The 22,233-nt window shown below is 36.6% G+C and overlaps 1 protein-coding gene across 1 annotated transcript in view; it reads right to left on the bottom strand.

Moving 5' to 3' along the window:
• CCDC192 (coiled-coil domain containing 192) overlaps positions 1-21,618 on the bottom strand; it is a 307,328-nt gene extending 285,710 nt beyond the window's left edge. Inside the window, 3 exon segments of the mRNA XM_043998020.1 lie at positions 13,985-14,049; positions 21,100-21,213; positions 21,582-21,618. Coding sequence (XP_043853955.1) covers positions 13,985-14,049; positions 21,100-21,213; positions 21,582-21,618 — 216 coding nt within the window.
• Positions 21,619-22,233: the final 615 nt, after the last annotated feature.

The following is a 22,233-nucleotide window of genomic DNA, read 5'->3' as shown; positions in this document are numbered from 1 at the left end:
AAGTTTAGATAAGAAATGGATCCCTGCCATAATGGAGTTTATTCTAAGCATCTTGAAGTTAGTAAATGTCTCATTATGCTGGGATCTAGCATAATGCCTATCACATAGTGTTGCTTTTTGATAATAGGGGGATCATGATATACAAAATCAATACTGTCTACCTTGCTCCAATAGGAGCTTCCAATCTCAGAAGCCACAGAATAGCAGACCAGTTGCACTTCTGCATAAGTTTCACACTGACTCCTGCCTTCTTCCAAAAATGTATTTCAGTCTTGAACTCATACCTGGATGGTCTTTTGCAAACACTACAGGATATACAAATAATTTTAATGCAAAATAAGTGTATAAGAGATGTACGTACTTCTTTTTCTCACTTTTAACAGAAAAAAACCATTCTGTTAATTTGACACACTCCTAGTTTTGTTGGGTTAGTTTTTTTTTTTAATTGCATCTGTTCTCATGGAAAAATAGCCCCATCTTGTGGATTTCACAGAACCTGCCAATAAAGACTTATAAAGTGATGCTTTTAGAATGTTAGGTATAAACCCAATGAACTATAATTTGACCAGTGACTAATAAATCAACATGTTTTAGAAAATGGTAGCTAGGATAACCAGCCAAGATGGCTGCCTGACCCAGTTAGAAGATCATCTAACTCCCACACACCTACTCTAGTAAAAACCTGAATTCACACCAGGCTAAAGAATGGCTGAGAAATCCAACCAGAAATTACAGTAAGTAACCAATGCCACTGCAGAACTGCACATAATGTCATCCCTTAAGCAATAGAAAGAGGGGTCACCAGCAAGGCCAGGGCCAGGCCAAGCAAAAACAACAGCAGCAACAACAACAACAACAACAAAACTTGAAGCTTCCCAGCTCCACCAGAGTTTGGAAACACGTAGCCTGCAAGGCTGTGTCCAGAGACAGCAAGAACACCCCCCCCAAAAAAAAAGCCCATGGTTAATCAGATAGCCTGGAGGAATGGGAAATTTGGGCGCAGCAGTGGCCAATGTAGCACATCTCAGATGAAGACAGCCAAGGAACTCCAAGGTCCCTAGAACCCTGTCCTGAAATCTAGAGGGCCCTGAAGACCTAGAAACCTGAACCTCAAAGATCCAAGAGGACTTAACCCTAGGAAATAGAGGTCAATACAGAAACCTAGGTGACCCAGGATGAGACCAATGAGGGCTCATACTGCCCCCCAAAAGTGCAATAGGGGCAGAGCTTAACCCTGGAAAAGGCTGAGAACAGGAACTGAAGCTGAAAACATGAACCAAGGGAGACCCAGACCAGTATCAAGTGGTCTAGAGATCTAGAGATGCACCAAATTTATCCTAGAAAGAGAAAGTAACTATAACCCCGTTCCAAAGACCATTGGTATGGGACTCTCCCTTTATAGGTGGAAATGAATGCCCTGACCTGAGTTAGGATCTGATGGAAAATGCCAATCCCATTTCAGGTTGCCAAAGGAGAAGAATCTGGGAAGACACAGGAAAAGCTGATAGTCTCCATCATATCTTGATCTCTCTCTTGCTATGCTAGACACTTTGGCAGGGAATTTCCCCCTGAGTGAGATCTGTGACTCTCTCTAGTGGTTGAGTTAGGTTATCTCTCTCCTGATGGGAGGGAACTCTATTATCTGGTATATATACCTCCTTCGCACACCTGCTCTAATTTCTACTTTGCTATAATTTGAATATGGGGATTTGTTATTATTTGCCCTTGTGTATGTTCATTATGAAACTGGTTTTAGGTGGGATAGGAATCAAGCCTTAGATATAGAGTAAAAGGGCCCCCATGTATAAGGAGACCTCTTCTGCAATAAGGGGCTATCCCTCCCTGCCCAGTATCATTGTATGACTCAAAGGGAAGCAAAATTTGCATTTTTAACCTCTCCAAAGGCTTTAATGCCTGCTAAGAGAAGGAGTAAGAAGTTGGGGCTGGAGGCCACTCTACTCTCCTTTGAGAAAAGGGGGTACCAGACTAAAATATATCTACATGCTCTCTTACATATTACTCATCCAGGGGTACCGGTCAAGTTCAAGTTAGCTTCCAGGTGCTATTTCTCATTGCTGAGGGAAGGAGGACCCTAAGCTCTATAGCCATGGCTTGATTCTTGAATCCAGTAACCTGAAGTGTAGTTGGCCTTTCCCATCATCCTTTTTGAAGCTAGAAGTCAGAAGTACCCAAGGTGATTTGAAACACCCCAAAAGAAGACTGAAGAATATTAGAACTCTCTTGTTCTTACTATTTCTACCTTGCCCCTAACTCAAGTCAGGGCATTCATCTCCACCTATAAAGAGAGAGTCCCATACCAATGACCTTTGGGGCAGGAGTTACATTACTTTCTGCTTCTAGGATAAATTGGGAGTATCCCTAGATCTATAATAATTATTGGATACTGATCTGGGTCTCCTTTGGTTTACTTATATTTCCAGTTTTAGTTCTTGTCCTCAGCTTTTTCCAGGGTTAAGCTCTACCCACTATTGTACTTTGCGGGGCAGTATGACCACTGATTGATCAAGGAGAAACAATTTAAGAATGATCAAACTAAGTACAAGATAGGGAAGGTAGAATAGTAGAAATTGAGTCATGTTTTGGGGAGGGGAGTTGGGATAACTGGGATTATATTGTAATCCAGAGAAATATTTAGTTTTGAAATAGGAAAAAGTGGCAAAATTGATGCCATAAGCATAAGAAGTGGTTGTTTTTCCTACTCCATGACCATTTGGGGGGGTTTTCTTGGCAAAGATTCTGGAGTGGTTTGTTATTTTCTTCCCTAGCTCATTTTACAGATGAGAATACAGAGTTAAGTGATTTGCCTAAAGTCACACAGCCAGTAAGTATCTGATGCCAGATTTGAACTAAAGTCACATTTGAAATCAGGACACTCTACCCACTGTGCCACCTTGATGCCCAATTATATCTTTTCTATGATTTTTGTAAGGATCTTGGCTTGTCTATATCATTGTCATCTATTGTCTTGCTAGTGTAATGGTGACTACCCTGAACTTACTGGTTCTCCATGACTTTAAGAGGGTTCAAGGGTATCTAGTCTCTTTGTTATTGGCTTTAGCCCCCTCCAGCTGTGTTCCCACAACTTATGGGTCCCCATACCCCAGTTATATTTAACTACTTAAAACTTAGAGTAACTTTTACAAGGGAATATTTACTTCAAAGATATTAACAAGAACAAATATATAAACATGTCCATGATCCATAGCTCAACTTAGTTTTTTATATAACATGGTCCTACCAAATTTGAAGTTGAAACCCATCCTGGGTTTCCTGCATCTAGCATTTTGGTTCCTTGGGGCTTCCCTGCTAGGCTGTCAGAAATACCCAGACTAGAAAACTGACTTCAAAGTCATCAGGATTCAAGGTCCCAGGTCTGGGGACTTCACTGCCTACATTTAGAACTAAAAAGAACAATAAAAACATACCAAAATCCAAACTCAGTTCTCCAGGCCAAAGGGCCTAAAAGGGAGATAGAGAAGGTAGTCCTTCCTCTATACCCAGTACAATGCATGGTGCCCTTTCTTTAGGTAAACAGAATCTTCACCTCTGGATGTGGCCAGGAAGAGAGCAAGATTATTTCAGTAGTCTGTTTTGACTATGCAGGCCAATGAAAGAAACTGTTCCCACACATATGACAGGAAAATGCAGGATGTTTTCCTCCCAGAAGCAGAACCCAGCCAACTCCCACATGAGCACCTCCATCTTGAGTGATTTAGGCATGCATAGCAAAGCTCTGCTACATTAGTATAACCTTTATTCCTTTATTTTGGATATTGACCTCACAGAGAAAGAATATGCATACTGTAGCTTTAAGAAACAGATGAAATGTTGAGAAAAAAGTTGTTTGTTCTAGAATTTTAAAGTCAGAAGAGAAAATGACTTGATGTGAATTATTTTTCTCTATAGAGTCAGGGCAAGGTATATATAAAACACAAGAATCTATGAATAATCTGTGGAAGAAACAGATAAGAAGGAGATGAGAAATTCCTTTATTGGAACTATTTTAATTTTGATATTATAAAGAATCTTTATAAAATAAGAGACCTCATAAAATATGGTATATTTGTAAACCAGTTGTTTCTTGTGATCACTGAATATAAGTCAAAAAAAGAAACAACTAATCTTAAGTAAAAATATTAAAGAGATTCTTAAAAGACTTTAATCAGTATCTTGAGTGAATTCAATGGAGGCAGTGTTTCTAGTATCAACTACTATATTGAAGTGACTTCAGACTGTAACATTGGTAACTAACTATTGTAACTATTTATATATTTGTAGTATTGTACATAGTTACATATTGTGACTATTTTAAATTATTGTAAATAGTTATGTTAGATTTAAAATTGGATATTAGATCATAAATCTCCCCTCTTTAACCTTTTGAGGTGGGCCAGAAAACTAGGTCATGTGCTTCAGTGCTTTGCCTGTAGAAGGAAATGCTTGTTAAATTTTAAGGTATTTAAGCTGCTAGAGTTTGGGGTATGCCACATTGTTTTAACTGGTTCCCCAATTCTCTGCATGCCAAAGTGGCAGGGGTTTCTGAATTGTCATTGATCTTTCTAATGCTGTCATAATGTTCTTTATGGTAGAAAATGTGGAGTTCTCTACCATCAGTTTTGTCTGTGCCACTGATTTTCAATAAGGGCTGATTTAACTGATGAACTACCACATTCAGCTGATGCTGCTTAGCAAATGCTACAATTATATCATTTCCTCCCAACTTTCCAAATTTTTTTTTGTCCTCATGAACCGACGCTTTAAAGAAAAACTGGTGTCTCTCCATTATCACTAACAGACTGTTAAAACTTTTTACCACAGTTACGTTTGTTATTGCTTCTATTAATAAATAAATCACATATATTTGGCAATTTTAGCATATATTTAGGTATAGATCAAAGTTTCTTAAAGTGTGTGTTGCAATCCCATATGAGGTTGTATAATTGGATGTGGGAGTCATGAAAAATTTGGTAGTTTGATTTGTATATTTATTTTATATATCTATATATTCAGGGTCATGTAAAAATTTCTTGGGAGAAAAGGGGTGACAAGTGGAAAAAGCTTAATAAACCCTGATACAGCTAAATAAGACTAATTACTATTGGAAAAGTTTCTCTAATTCATTAAATAATATTTGATGAACTGGGGTGGGAAGTCAAGATAATTAATTAAAAGATTATGTTATTAAGGAAAATAAATTATCATATAACATATCCATAGTTTGATATATAAATCAAGAGAATAACATCTAACTTATAGCAACAAGGGTTTGGTGATATAAAAGTGAATGTGCTTAAACCCCAAACTTTATAGCCTTGCTATTTGTGAGAGGCTTGTGTGTTGTACTTTCATACCTACTACACTGTCCTAGGTAGAGCCCACCAATAATTAAGACCTAAATACTTTTCATCATCACACAAAAAATCCCAGATCTATATATCCAGTCTTTTTTCTTTCTTTTCTTTTTTTTGGTGAGGCAATTGGGGTTAAATGACTTGCCCATGGTCACACAGCTAGCTAGTAAGTGTTAAAAGTGTCTGAGGCTGGATTTGAACTCAGGTCCTCCTGAATCCAGGACTTACGGTACTCTAACCACTGCGCTACCTAGCTGCCTTCTATATCTAGTCTTAGTATCTCTCCTAGGCCAACTAGGTGACACAGTGGATAAAGAGCACTGGCTCTGAAGTCAGAAAGACCTGAGTTTCAATCCAGCCTCAAATACTTAACACTTCTAACTGTGTAACCCTGGTCAAGTCCCTTAACCCTGATTGCCTCAAATAGTCATCCTGATATATATCTTGTCACTGGACTCAGATGACTCTGGAGGAGAGAGTAGGGCTGGTGACTCTGCACAGCCCTGCCTCACTTAAATCTAATTCACTGCAAGTCATGACATCATTTCCCTGATGTCACTATCCTCTTTCAAGAATGAAGGAGAAATGGGGGCAGCTAGGTGGTACAGTGGATAAAGCACTGGCCCTGGATTCATGAGGACCTGAGTTCAAATCTGGACTCAGACACTTGACACTTACTAGCTGTGTGACCCTGGGCAAGTCACTTAACCCTTATTGCCCTGCAAAAAAAAAATAAAGGACAAACAACAACCTAGGCCAACTGCCTATTGGATATTTCAAAAAAGTTATGGTTCAGGTATCTCAAAATCTTTCCTCCTTACTCTGTGGACATTTCTACATCTTTACCAGCAGAATTTTCACCCTGAAATTATGAGGTGCCCGGGTCATTGATGTTTATTACTACTGACTCAACTGCTGATTTCCTGGACTTTTCCACTGCAGCTTTGATTAACAGATTTCTGAACCTAAAGATGCCTCTGTCCGTGGGGGCCTCTTCTATATTTAGTGAGTCCCTGGCCTGGACTACCATTTTTTAAGATGCCCAGGCCATCCATGCTCACTTCACTCCCTGTTCCACTCCTAACTGTTCAAAGTTTTCTACCTTCTCTCTAGCAACCTCTTCCCTGTACAAGAACCCTTAAACCCATTCCTAACTCCCCCACTCCTACTTTTCCATCTTCCTTTTGTGTTGTCTTTTCCTATTACAATGTAAGCTGTTTAAAGTTGGGTATTATCTCAAAAACTATCTTGTATTTGTATTCCCAACACGTAGCACATTTCCTGGAACATGTTAAGATACATGATTAATAAATGTCCTATCTATCTGTCTGTGTCTGTCTGTATAGCTATCTAGCTATGTCATTCTTGACTTCTCACTCTTGCTGACCCCACATCTTCAATCATTTGCTAAGTCTTATCAATTCTATCTTTACAAAATCACTCACATCAGTCACTTTATCTTTGCTCACACTGCCACCAATCTAGTTCAGACACTTATCAAATCTCTCCTAATTCACATACCTAACTATAGCCTCTTTTTTCCTCCAATTATCCTCCATATAGCTGCCAAAGGGATATTTCTAAAACACAGCTCTGACCATGTTACTCCTCTACTTATTAAAAAAAAAGTTTGGGGCAGCTAGATGGCGCAGTGGATAGAGCACCAGCCCTGGAGTCAGGAGTACCTGAGTTCAAATCCGGCCTCAGACACTTAACACTTACTAGCTGTGTGACACCCTGGGCAAGTCACTTAACCCCAATTGCCCCACTAAAAAAAAAAAGTTTGTTGACATAATGCAACAACTGTTTAACAAGGAACTGACTATTGAAAGATGCTTTAAATGTTGGTAAGCTCAGGTCAAAACATGAAGAACAAATGTCATGCATTTACTGGATAGAGAATCCATGGGAGAGAGCTTATATTATTTCTAGAATGTGGAGCCCCAGTGCACCTACATTACTGGCACTTAGTGAAGAAATTTCTAGAAGTACAAAGGTGTATATTTTTGTGGCTGTGGGTATGGTCATCTCTGAGGTGGTAAAGCTATGTTACTTTCTGCTAAAATCACTGCTATATGTGTGCCCTGCCAATGAGTACTTCTGGTATTACTGCAGAAAGACTTTCACTGAGACTTTCTTTATGAAGGTAAACCGGTCTGAGGGAAAAACACATGTCAGGGCTAGCGATGCAGTATATGAGGTGCTGAGTCTACAGAGGGCATTGGAGAAGGAAAAAATAATCACTCCAACTAGTGGAAAAAGTCAACAGTTATCAGAGTAGGATGACCCACAAGAAGAGAAGAATAATCAGCCCTCAAATGGAACAGGTGATATACCTAAGATTCTCTTGAGACAACATGGAAGCTGATTTTGGCTACCTGAAGGCCTATAATATAGAAAAAAAAACTTTTTTTTTTTTTGTCTAGAAAACAGAACCAGAAGGAATAGATGGAAACTGTTAATAGAATTTTAGGCTCAATACTCAAAGAAAAACTAAAGGTTGAGAAGTATGCCGGTGGTTCCAATTTAGTGATCTGGCAACTCTTTCAGTACTTGCAACAATGATGCAAAGAGTTCACAGCAAAAATTCTTTAATGGCATTTTAAGCAGTAAATAATTACCTCCTTATATTACAATATGATTTTCTTCATCAAATTCTGACTACTTTTGACCAAGCACAATGTGTTACTGTAATTTCTCAACCTGTAATCAAATTCTTTCCAAATACCTACAAGGGACCCTGGGCAAGTCACTTAACCCTCATTACCCAACAAAAAAAAAAAAACAAAAAAACAAAGAAACAACAACAACAAAAAATGTCTACAAGGATTCTCCTAACATGTATACACCCTCATCAGATCTTTAACTATCAAGGCAGAAATTATAAAAATTAAGGGAAAGATGAATAAAAATAAAAACAAAAAGAAAATTTAACTGACAAATAAAAGTAGGAGTTGGTTTTTAGGAAAAACAACAAAATAGATAAATAGTTAAGTTGATTTTTTAAGAAAAAAGGAAAAGGAAAAACAGTTTTTATTAATAATAAAAATAGATTAGAACAATAAAACAAGAAATAAAAGAAATTATCAGAAACTATTTTGCCTGGTAATATACTAACAAAACAAATAACAAAGAAAATACATTAATAATTCCAAGAATATAAAATAGCCAGATTAACAAAAGAAGTAAAGTATTTAAATAACTTATTATGAGAGGGGTGTGTGATCAAGAGACAAATTAACTCACAAGGGGAAAAAAACTCTAAGACCAGATGAATTCATTCAAATATTCAATGAATGATTAATTCTAGTACTACATATAAGCTCCCTATAATAAGAAAAGAATGTACTTTTCAGAACTTTCTATGACTGTATATGTATATCTACATATAGATATATAAAATATGGTCTTTGTACCTAAACCAGGCAGGGACCAAAGCAGAAAAAGAAAACCACAGACCACTACCCCTAATGAATATTGATATAAAATTTTAAAATAAAATATTAGCAAATAGACTATAACATATTATAAAGATTATGTTATGACTAGGAAGGGTTTATATGAGGAATGCAGATGTGGTTCAACATAAAGAAGATCACAAATGTAGTAAATCATTTTAATAGCATAGTTAAAACCATATGGTTATATCAATAGATGCTAATAAAGTTTTTGACAAATTTCTACATTCATTTCTACTAAAACTCCAGAAATCATAGGAATACATGGACCTCTCCTTAAGATAGTAAATAGTATTAATCTAAATGTAAAAGCAAGCATTATATGTAATGAAGAAAAGTTAGAAACCTTTTCATTAAAATTAGAGTCAAGCAAGGGTATCCTTTATCACCACTACTATATATCATAGTGCTAAAAATGCTATCTCTTTTAATGTAATGGAATACTATTGTGCTATAAGAAATGATAAGCACACAGATTTCAGAAAAACCTGGAAAGACTTTTATGAACAAATGCTGAGCGAAGTGAGTAAAAGCGAGAGAATATCGTACACAGCAACAGTGACATTATACAATGATCAACTATGATAGACTTAGCTCTTCTCAGCAATACAATGATCCAAAACAATTCCAAGACTCATGATGTAAAATGCTACCCATGTCCAGAGAAAGAACTATGGAGTCTTAATGCAGATCAAAGCATGCTATTTTCATTTTTTTGTTTGTTTTTTATTTTCTCATGGTTTTGCCCTTTGGTTTTTCTTTCACAACATGACTAATGTGGAAATATTTTAACATGATTGCACATCTATAACCTATATCAGATTGCTTTTCATCTTGGGAAGTGGGGAGGGAAGGGAGAAAAAACTTGGAACTCAAAATTTTATAAAGAGTGAATGTGGAACACTATATTTACATGTAACTGGAGAAATAAAATAGTATTTCCAAAAATTAAATTAAATTAAAATGCTATCTCTTGCAAAAACACAAGAAAAAGAATTTGAGGAGGAAAACATAGTCAAGAAGAAAATAAAATGATCACTTTTACAGGTAATATCATAATGTACTTAGAAAATACCACAGAGTCAATGTAAAAATTAATTAACAATTTCAATAAAGTGGCAAGATAATATTTAAAAACTAGAATTAATATAGTGCTTTAAGGTTTGCAAAGTGTTTCACATATGTCATCTCGTTTGAGTTTCACATCAAGCCTGTGAGGTTGGTGCTATTATTATCCCCATTTTGCAGATGAGGAAACTGAAGCTGAGAAGTTAAGGGGCATGCCCATGGTCACACAAATAAGTAGGCTTCTGAGGTGGGACATGAACTCATCTCTTCCAAACTCTTTGTCTAGCACTCTATCTACATAAATCCTTAGTATTTCTATGTATAAACAAACAAACAAACAAAAACCTAGTAGGAAGAGTTAGGGGGTACAAATCCATCCAAAATAACTACAGAGAGGGCAACTAGGTGGTGCAGTGGATAAAGCACTGGCCCTGGATTCAGGAAGACCTGAGTTCAAATGTGGCCTCAGACACTTGACACTAGCTATGTAAAACTGGGCAAGTCACTTAACCCTCATTGCCCCACAAAACAAAACAAAACAAAAATAACTACAGAATCTATAAAATATTTGGGAGTATACTTACTAAGATTCACCCAGGAAATATATATATATAGTTATAAAACACTCTTCACAGAAATAAAAATAGACAAATAATTCATTGTTCATGGGTAAGGTTGCACCAATGTGATAAAAATGACAACATATATTAATTTACTTAGTGCCATACCAAACTTCCAAAATAATATTTTATAGAGCTAGAAAAATAACAATATCATTCATCTAGAGGAATAAAAAGGTCAAGAATCTCAAGGACAATAATAAAAAAAGGAAAAAGGAAAAAGGAAAGGGACCTAGTAGTTGTCAGATCTCAAACTTTACTACAAAATAGTAATCCTCAAAAAATTGGTTTTGGTTCATTAAAAAAGAAAGGTTGATCAGTGGAAGAGATTAAGTACACAATATATAGAAACCAACAAACACAGCAACCTAGTGTTTGTTAAACCCACAGACCCTAGGTACTAGGAGAAGGATTCACTATTCAACTAAAACTGCTAGAAAAACTAGAAAGCAGTCTGGCAAAAATTGGTTATAGACCAACACCTCACACACCATTAACCAAAGATAAGCTCCAAATTGATACAGGACCTGAATATAAAAGGCTACATCACAAATAAATTAGAGGAGCAAGAAAGAAATTGCCTTGAAGATCTATAGGTAGAAGAGTTCTTGAAAGAGTTACTTGAAACAAGTAATAGAGAGGATCACGCAAGATTAAATAGAGGATATTGATTATGCAAAATTTTTAAATGTTTGTGTAAACAAAACCAAAGGAGTTCAAATTAAAAGGGAAGAAAGTGACTAGGACAAAATCTTTTTCTAAAGTTTCTCTGATAAAGGTCTCATTTCTAAGATGTAAAAGTAAGAAATTAAAATTTATAAGACTAAAAAACATTACCCCAAAAGTTAAGGATATGAATGGGTAATTTTCAATGGAAAAAATGCAAGCCGTTAACAATCAGATTAAAAATGTTCAAAGCACTAATACTAAGAGAAATAAAATAATATAATGAAATGTTATTGCAGCAGAGAAATTGATAAAATGGGAAATTTCATAAGAATTTGGAAAGATCTCTAAGAACTGATAGAAAGTAAAGTGAGTAGAAATAGGAAGGCAATTTATATAATAACATTATAGAGAAAAACAACTTTAAAGACTTTAGAATTCTGGTCATGCAACGATAAACAATAACTTCAGGGGCAGCTCGGTGGCGCAGTGAATAGAGCACTGGCCCTGGCGTCAGGAGGACCTGAGTTCAAATCCAGCCTCAGACACTTAACACTTACCAGCTGTGTGACCCTGGGCAAGTCACTTAACCCCAATTGCCTCACTAAAAACAAACAAAAACCCCAATAACTTCAAAAGAATTAAACTGAAACATGCCACTCACCTCTTGAGAAAGGTGATAGATTTAAAACATAGAAAGAGATATATTTTGAACATGAATAGTGTGGGAATATGTTCTGCTGAACTACATAGCTATGTGCTGAGGGCTTTGTTTTCCTGGGGGGTTTTCTCAATTGAATTGAGGGGCATAGTGGAAGTGATCTATTTCTTTTCCAAAGCTAGTTAACTAAAAAAGTAAAAATAACAAACTCTTTAAAAGACAAAAATATCTTTAAAATTTCCAAAGCAAACTTAAATGAATAGTGTTTCTAGTCATCAACTGTTCTCTCAAACATAATGTCAACATAAACACCTGAAAAAGTACAAAAATGTCTGTGATGCTCATAGGATTTTTAGAACTAGAGATAACATTAAAGAGTATCAAAAAGATATTTATTATAGTCATCTCATTTTAAAAATGAGAAGTCTCTAGCCCAGGAAAGTTGTAAGACTTACTCAAGATCACATAACTAGTTAGTCCTGAATACAAGATGGAAACCCAGGGCTCTTAATTCAACCTCCACTATTATCTCCCCTTTAAGACAGGATGTTGCTTGCTTTCAGACAGCTAAAAATAGGTAAAGTGTGCACTCGATAGAGAGGTAAATCTAAATGAGCTTTCTATGAGTTAATCTTAGAATTTCTTGAGCCTCTACCATACATAGAATTCAATGGAATTTTCTTTTTTCTTTCTGTGTGTGTGAATGGGATTGTTTTCAAAAACACAGAATCATCAAAAAGGGACAGATGATATCAAGTCATTTGTTCATCATACTCTAAGGATGGCTAGTCAAAATCCCAATTTATTCTTCTTGTTAATGACCTTTCCATGACTTATAAAACAGTACAAAGAAGAGAAATATGTGAGGAAGTAGTAATTTTAAGTTGGTATGCCTCCAAGTCCTAACTTCTGTCCAAATTGTTTATTTCAGAAACAGGAAAAAGACAGGAACTAAAGCAGCAAAGTTACTTCAAGCCTCAAGGTTAATGACAATTTCAAATGTAAACTGGTAGGGATGAAACACTAAACTCCAGGAAGTAAATTGGGAGCCCTGGGCAGAAATTCTAAATGTTATAATTAGCACTCTTCCCTGGTTGAAGACAGCCAATAGAAGGGTTGCTCTGAATATGCAATTTTGATTCTCCCTCTTACCAGTGGTCTGAGGATACCAGCCAATCATACAAACATCTATGTATGATTATCACATAGGGGAAAGAAAAAGAAAAAAAAAAACATAAACTAAGGGGCAGCTAGGTGGCGCAGTGGATAAAGCACCGGCCCTGGATTCAGGAGTGCCTGAGTTCAAATCTGGCCTCAGACACTTGACACTTACTAGCTGTGTGACCCTGGGCAAGTCACTTAACCCCCATTGCCCCACAAAAAAAATTTAAAAATTTAATTTAATTTAATTTAAATTAAAAAAACAACCATAAACTAAGGAAATGAAAGCAAATTCTCCCTTGAGCAGCACTGTATTTTACTTTGTTAATATAAAAGAAAATGACTCAAAAATATGAGACTAAATGACTGCCAAGAGATTAAAAACAAATTTCCAATTATAATTATATTCTGAAATTCTAAAATGGTCTTTCAGGCAAAAAGCTCTTTTCCTTTCGTTGCTATGGATTTAGGGGTATGTCCTGTGTGATTAGAGTCAGAGCAATTTAAATATAATTAATATTGTTGAGATGGTAATGGATATTCTAAAGTGTTCTTAGTAGAAAATAATGGCTCTGAATTGAAGGCCTGAAGATGTAACTCCCATAAAAAGATAGTGACCACTAATAAACAATTGGCAGCCTTGGCATAGGGATATAATTATGAAGAAATTGGGACCTTATAGAGAACTTGGGTGTTTATAAGAAGACTCAAAATAATTGTCAAGATGGAGTCTCAGCTCAGGGTTTGTCAAAAAGAAAAATTCCAGTTTCATAACAGTTTCTTTCACTCTTATTCCATAACAGTCTCTTCATTCTACTTGCTGAAGTAAATATTCCACTTCTATTTAGAAAATCTTTGTTAATAATTAATTTAAAATTCAGATATATTTGGGCAATTTCAATGCTAAACAAATTGAGATGTTACATATATGCCAATTGGAATAATTGTAAAAAGGACTATTTAAGTACCATTTCTTACCCTTATTCTGTTTCTTTGTGGCGTATCCATCATTGAACTTCCACCAGACGTAAGGCTGAAACAAAGTTAGAATTTAGCATCCTGAAATGAAGTTCCAAAACATATGTATACCAAATATTTCCATATATTGTAATACATTTTTATAAATATAAAAAGCTTCTTATAAACATCAATTTTTAGATATCATAAAGCAAAATTATGAGATAATTGATTGAGAATGATAATGAACTTCAGAGGTCATCCAGTCCAACCTTCTAAGTTTGCATAATGGGAAATTGATGCCAAGGAAAGTTAAGTGAACTGCCCAAAGAAACACAGCTAATTTGTTACAGCGGCAAGATTTGAATCCAAGTCCTCTGACTCCAAATCAAAACTTTGCACTGCACTGAAAACAGAATGGAATAGAAATTGTATTTAAAGTAGTTAAAAAAAATAAAATGGAAAATGTTTAAGAAAGAAGAGTAAGCAGGGGGCAGCTAGGTGGTACAGTGGATAGAGCACCGGCCCTGGAGTCAGGAGTACCTGAGTTCAAATCCGGCCTCGACACTTAACACACACTTACTAGCTATGTGACCCTGGGCAAGTCACTTAACCCCAATTGCCTCACTAAAAAAAAAAAAAAAAAGGAAAAAAAAAGAAAGAAGAGTAGTCCATACCCAAACATTGTTGATTTCCAGCTCTTTGAAGTATGGCTTCTCATCTCATTTAATAATGTTAACTAATTTTCCAGCCCGATTTCATGATAGCACTTTCTTGGATCTCTTCCCACTCTCAACTACTTATTCTCATTCTTCTTTTTTTTTGGATTATTATGTGTGTATATTATATATATACATATATATAAATAAATATATCACATATCATATCTCATATGTGTGTATCTTTTTTTTCCAATTTCATCACAGGCATTTTTATTAACAGACCATTAGAAAAACAAAGTGTGTATATATCTAATCCACCAATGTGGTGGGTCATAAGGCTCATCTCATGATATCTCTTTTTTCTCTCTCTCTCCACTTTCTCTTTAGCCAGAGAAAAGAGATTTCCTGGACAGCACCAATGCTTGAGGTTACTTTATGAATAATCCCAAGTATGAGAGTTCCCAAGTTTCAGAGTTTAGGCACCAGACTCTTGGAAGATTTGCTCCTTTCTCAGAAAAGAAAGATCAACCACAGGGCTTCTGAAGCTGGAGAACTGGACCCATGACATGGAGATGAACCACATCATGAAACAGCAGGAGGTCTGAACCTTGCAGCTTTTAGTTGCTTCGACATAGGTATCACTTCTTTGGAAGTCCCCAAAGTATCCTTAATTTCTATCTATGAGTCTAAAGGGCTATTTAAGTATTTATGTGCACCTATACATGCACTCCTGTGAGTTTTTTCATCTCATCTATTTTCTGGGAGGATTCCCTGCAAAGGCCAAGAAAAATCAACAAAAATCATGGGAAAAGTTGGAAGGAAGGGGAGGTCTAACAATAGTAGATCTCAAACTTTACTAGCAGTAACCATCAAAAAAATTGGTACTGGTTAATAAAAAATATGTTGATAAGTGGAAGAAATTAAATATACCACATATAGTTTCAAAGACAGTTGCCTAGTGTTTGATAAATCCACAGGCCACAGTTAAGGAGAGGACTAACAAAAATGCTACAAATGCTAAGAAAACTAGAAAGGAGTCTACCAGAAATTAGGTATAGACCAACACCTCCTCTCCCTTATGCCTTCCCTTATGAAATGGTACCTATCATCTAATCTCTAATCCCTTGATGCTTCATTTCACTCCCATGCCATCTCCCCTGAACTAGTCATTGTCTCTTCTCCCCATCTTGACTCCTTGGTGAACCAATTCAACTCTACACTGTTCCCTCAAATCTCTAGCCTCCTTTTCATATTGCTGTTTGTGCCCAGCCAAGCTTCAGCTTTGGATCACTCCCATGCTGCTGAATGAAGTGTAGAAAATCATACAATCATTCTGACTAGGTCCACTACAAATTTATGTTACACAACCTCAACTGCAATAAGGCAATCCTACTATACCTCCCTTATCAACTCAATGTCCTACTCTCCACATTTGCTCTTCCAAACCTCTTCATCCCTCATCAAACCTCCCATGGCTCCTCTTACCCCTACACTCTCAGCTGAGAGCCTTGTCATATTTTATGGAAAAAAATGAGCATGAACCAGTACCATTCAGCATGAGTTCCCTCTTCTTCCCTCTTCCTCATTTCCTATGACTCAGATGCCTTCTGCCACTTTCTCTTCTTTCACTCTTGTCTCAAATGAAATGGCCCCACTCCTTACCAAAGCTAACCTCTCTGCCTGCTCAAGTGATCCCATTCCATCCCATCTCCTCCAAGATATTGCCTACTCTGTCATCTCTACTCTTTTACTTATTTTCAATCTCTCCCTCTCAACTGGGTCATTTTCTATTGCCTATAAACATGTCCATGAGTTCCCTACCCTGAAAAAACCCTTACTAGATCCTTCCATCCTTGCTATCATCTGATATCACTTCTGCTTTTTTATAGCTTAACTCCTTGAAAAAGTCAACTATAATCAGTGCCTCTACTTTCATTCCTCTCACTCTCTTCTTAACTCCTTATAATTTGGTTTCCAACCTTTGCAATCCACTGAAACTGTTCTTTCCAAAATCCCCATGGATCTCTTATCAACAAATCTAATGACCTTTTCTCAATTCCCTTTCTCCTTGACCTGTCTGCAGCCTCAGACACTGTTGATCTTTTTTCCTCCTTGATAATCTCTTCTCTCTGGTTTTTCTGTACACAATTCTTTACTGGTTCTCCTTTTGCCTGTCTGATTGCTCCATCTGTCTCCTTTGCTGGATTCTCTTCCAGATCACACCCTCTAACTGTCATTATCCCTCAGAGTTCTGTCCTGGGCCCTCTTCTCTTCTCCCCTTACACTATGTTACTTGGTGATCTCATCAGTTCCCAGAAAAAGGCCATCTTCATACCAATGATTCTTATATCTACCTATCCTGCCCCAAACTCTCTGCTGACCTTAAATCTCTCTCACATCTCCAACTGCCTTTCAGACATCTCAAACTGGATGTCCAGTAGACATCTTACACTAAACATGTACAAAACCAAACACATTATCCTTCCCCCAAACCCTCCCTGTCTCCTGCCTTCCCTATTACTATAAAGGGGAACATCCACCCCTCAGTCCCTCAGGCTCATAATCAAGGAGACATCCTGGATTCCTCACTATCTCTCACCACCCCATAACCATGCTGTTGCCAAGGCCTGTAGATAAAACATATTTGTAAGATCTCGCGAACATACCTCCTACTCTCCTCTGACTAATGTAGCATAAGTCCTCATTACCTCATGCCTTGATTATCACAATAATGATGAGTCTGCCTGCCCTAAATCTCTCCCCACTCCAATCCATCCTTTAATCTACCACTAAAGTGATTTTCTAACATGCAGGTCCAATCATGTCACCTCACTACTCAATAAATTGCTTCCAGGTGCAAATACAAAATAATACTCTTTGGCATTCAAAACCCTTTGTGACCTAGCCCCTCCTACCTTTTCAGTCTTCTTACACCAATGGCACCGGCCTCATGGCTGTTCCACAAACAAGATACTCCATTTCTCACCTCTCAACATTATTCCAGCTATTTTCCCATGCCTTGAAAGCTCCTTCAGCTCTGACTACTGACCTCCCTGGATTCCTTTAAGTCCCAACTAAAATCTCACCTTTTAAAGGAAACCTTTGTAAACACCTCTTATTTTCAGTGCCCTCCATCTGTTAATTATTTCCTATTTATCCTGTATATAGTTTTCTTTGTTTTTATTTGTTTGTAAATTGTCTCCTTCATTAGATTTTTAGCTCCTCAAGGGCAGGACTATCTTTTTCTCTCCATAGCCCCAGAACTTAATACAGTGCCTGGCACATTATAGACATTTAATAAATGTTTATGGATTGATTGATTGGTCACATACCAAAACTGGTATCAAAGAGATACAGGACTTAGATATAAAAGGCTACCTGGGGACAACTAGGTAGTGTAGTGGATAAAGCACCAGCCCTGGATTCAGGAGGACCTGAATTCAAATCTGGACTCAGACACTTGACACTTACTAGCTGTGTCACCCTGGGCAAGTCACTTAACCCTCATTGCCCTGAAGAAAAAAAAAAAAGATCTAAAAGGCTACCTGATAAATTAGAGAAGCAAGGAAAAAATTGTGTTTTATATCTATAGGTAAGAAGGGAAGAGTTCATGAATAAACAAGTGATAGAGAAGATCATACAAGATTAAATAGGGGCAGCGAGGTGGCACAGTGGATAGAGCACCAGCCCTGGATTCAGGAGGACCTGAGTTTAAATCCGACCTTACACACGTAACACTTACTAGCTGTGTGACGCTGGGCAAGTCACTTAACCCCAACTGCCTCACAAAAAAAAAAAAAGGAAGATTAAATAGACAACTTTAATCATGTAAGATTTATGTTTTTCCATAAATGAAACCAAATTGAGCTAAAATTAAAAGGGAAGCAAGTGACTGGAGGAAAAAAACACCTTTGCAACAAGTTTCTTTAATAAAGGTCCTATTTCCAAGATATATTAGAAACCAATTCAAGTTTATAAGACTAAGATCAATACTTCAACAAATAAATGGTCAAAATATTTGAATAGGTAGTTTTCAGAGGAAAAAATTTCAGTAGCCACATTAAAAAAAACCAACTATAAATCACCAACAATTAGAGAAATGCAAATTAAAGCAACTTTAAGGTTTTACTTTATACCCATCAGACTAGTAAAGTTGACTCAAAAAATAATGGCAAATATTGGAGAAAATGTGAAAAAATAATGACATTAATGGTATATATTTCAATAGAAATTTAATAATTACTGTATTTATAACTCAGATCCAGGGCTTGGTGGAGCTATGAAGTGACCCAACCATTCTGGACAGCAATTCAGAACTATGCCTATAAGTCACTAAATTGTAAATAAATACCCTTTTACCTAGTTATCAATTTTATACCCCCAAAGAAATCAAATAAAGAGAGTATCAATAGTACACAAATATTTATAGCAGCTCTTACTTTGTAATGACAAAGACTAGAAGTTTAGGGGAAGGAAAGCCTATCAATTGTGGAATAGCTTGATAAATTATGCTATGCGAATATGATGGAATACTATTATGCTGAAAGAAATGATGAAGGGGGAGGTTTCAGTGAAACCTGGAAAAGCTTGTATGAATTGATACAGAGTAAAGAGCAGAACTGGGAGAAGAATTCATATAATAACACCAACATTATAAAGAAAAAGTTAGTGTTAAGGGCTAAAATTCTAGCTAAACTGTCTAAAATATCTAATGAGTGGTCGCCAATCAATTACAAGCTTTAGCAAGAGTTAGACTTTTAAGCATTTATTAAGGAGAATAAGAATTTGGTAAAGAGAGAGAAAAAGGCCTAGATTCCTATCTATTAAAGGGAGAGCACATTTCTACCTCTGCTCTCCACCAGAGTCCAGAGGAAAGAGACCCGAGACTCCGCACCAGTCTCTTCCTTCCTCCTCCCACTAGTCCGCGTCACTTCCTGATACCAAAGACAAGACTCCTGGTCTTGCCCTCAAAGACCTTCGCTTCATGGGCAGAACTCTTCTACAGTTAGTATCCAGCAGGTGGCGTTATTCCAATCGTTACATTAGAAAAACTTGAGAATTTGGATCAGTATAATGACTAATCACAATCAGAGAAGACTCAAGAGGAAATGTATTACTTCCTGACAGAGAAGGAAGGATTCATTGTATAAACTGAGATATTTTTGGACATGTCCAGTGAAGGAATTTGTTTGCTTGACTGCACATTCATTAAAAGAGTTTGTTGTATTTATAAGAGTTGTATTTCTTTTTCCCCCCCAAAGAACGGAGCTGGGAGGGAGAGAAAATAGATTTTGGTTAATAATTTTTTTTACTTTAAAAATAAGGCTGCTATAGACTTCTGATGAAAAATAAAGAATTCTTTATACTCATTACACATTAACACCTTGAGTGCCTATGTGGGACTAAGGGACTCTGTTACACAACATTTGGAGAAACCTAGGCTTTATACCATGAGTATGTTAGAAGATTTTTATAAAGCAACTCTAGATGAAGGAAATGAGACAAAAGAGGGAAATTGAACCCCATAGGCTCAGGATCAGGATCAGGGATACTAGGATTTGAAGCTAGTCCTTATGAGATTAGAGTCCTTTGGAGGGTCCTTGGTCATTGGTAACAAACCCACTGGTTACAGTAGCTATTAAATTCCTATTTAAAGCATGGAGAAATTATCTAGCGCATGGGGTTAAACTTTTTTGCGTCACAAACTCCTTTGGAACTCTAGTAAAGCCTATGAATTCCTTTTCAGAATAATATTTTTAAAGGCATGAAATAAGATACACAAAATTACAAAGGAAACCAAATCCTTTATTGAAATAAAGATGTAATTTTTTTCCCCATCCACATTCACAGATGCAGGTAAAGAACCCCTGGTATAGTAAGTAATTTTCCTCAAATCATTCATGAGCAATGGAACCAGAGATGCCTTGAAATCCAATTTGGCACTATCAGCTTCCCTTTTCAGGAAATGGAAAGCAACCCATTAGTAAAGAGATCTCTATAATAAATTCAGATTTATGTGGCAGCTTAATAAATGTCCAAATATACATTTAAGGATTTCTCACCTATGCAACATAAACATACCAAAGGAAGTCATCTTCATGGCCATATTTTAATAATTTTAATAATTCCTGGGAAGGAAATAATAATCCTGAAAGAAATTGGAGGTTGTCTATAAACCATGATAATTCAGCATACATAAGTAAAAACTATACTACAAGATAATAAAGAAAATATAGACCTCTGAAGGCCTATTAGACTTGGGGAAAAACAAAATAAATTGTTAAAGGTCATTTTTGTGCCATTTCTACATTGGAATTTGCAAGACTGAAAAAAAGTATAGTGACCCTGGAAAGAATGTGAGACTTGGAATTTCCTGTGCATATAGCAATAATATAACTAATAAAATGAAATATTTACAGTAAAATTACATATGTAATATAAGTATATCCAAATAGCTTATCTAAATATATTCATGCAAGTTCATGGGTGGGATGGATCTGAAACAACCCTTCTCCAAGGGAAATTGTGATTTCTGCCTTGAGAGGAGCCAGAAAAAAGGTCATCACTGGACATTTCCTCTTTCTTTGCCTACCTCCAAGAGGAATATCAGATTAGAATCATCTCTATCTACTCCCTCAGATATTGATTTGGAGGTAAAGATATGTTTCAGGAGGAAAGTCACTTCTTTGGTCACTCTTAAGGAGGATGGTAGCCCTTAGTTTTTTCCCACCAAACACTATTTCAGAAAAGACCATCACAAAAAATTAAATTAAATTAAAAAAGAAAAGACCATCACAAATAATGAATCGTGTACAAACAGGAAAAATAATTCAGAGAAATCAACAGATTAGAATATACCAAATCAAAAAAGAAGATCCAACATCACCAAGGAGATCTATTCTAGCAGACTCCAGGGAAGCAAGCCAATTCAAAGATATGGAGTGCCCTCTATTCACCTGTCTCTTCTGAACAAATGAATGGCACCATCTTCATAATTCTCTGATACAGATACACAAAACACACTTGACTTCGTTAGAAGCCTAGCTACACATACAATTAGAATTCTTAATAAAGGTCTTGCTTTAACTGTTTTCTCATTTATTTTGCTCCCACAACAAGGCCTATAAGGCATGTAGCATGGACTGGGTCATAGAAATTAGACTCTGACCCTGGATCAGGGTTGCAGATTCAGTCCACAAACCTAGACCAGGGCTTGGAGCTGAATAAGGTGGAAAGGAGCTCAGTTCAAGAGTTCTGTCACTCTAAACCTGGAAAGCCTTCTAGCTAGTTGACAGAGGATAGAGCCAGAAGCAATCTACTGAAGTTCCAAACAGGTCCAAGTCTGTAGGAATGTCACCCAGGATCAGACAAGATCTAAAGTTTCCAAAAGTCAGAATAGGAAGGCAACAATCAGACTTTGTTTTAGACAAAACTTCTCAGGAGCCAAGATGGCGGAGGAAAGGCAGTGCGCTCCCGAACTCATGACACGATCGCTCCAAAAAATATCCAAATAACGCCATAGGAAAATGCCTGGAACAGCAAAACTCACAGAAGAATGTGCTGGAATCATCTTCTAACCAAGAATGGCTTGGAAGGTCAGAAGGAGGG

The sequence above is a fragment of the Dromiciops gliroides genome, chromosome 1 (genome assembly GCF_019393635.1).
Source record: "Dromiciops gliroides isolate mDroGli1 chromosome 1, mDroGli1.pri, whole genome shotgun sequence".
Lineage (NCBI taxonomy): Eukaryota > Metazoa > Chordata > Mammalia > Microbiotheria > Microbiotheriidae > Dromiciops > Dromiciops gliroides.
The sequence above is the reverse complement of the archived record's forward strand: the minus strand, read 5'-3'. Positions and strand labels throughout refer to the sequence as shown.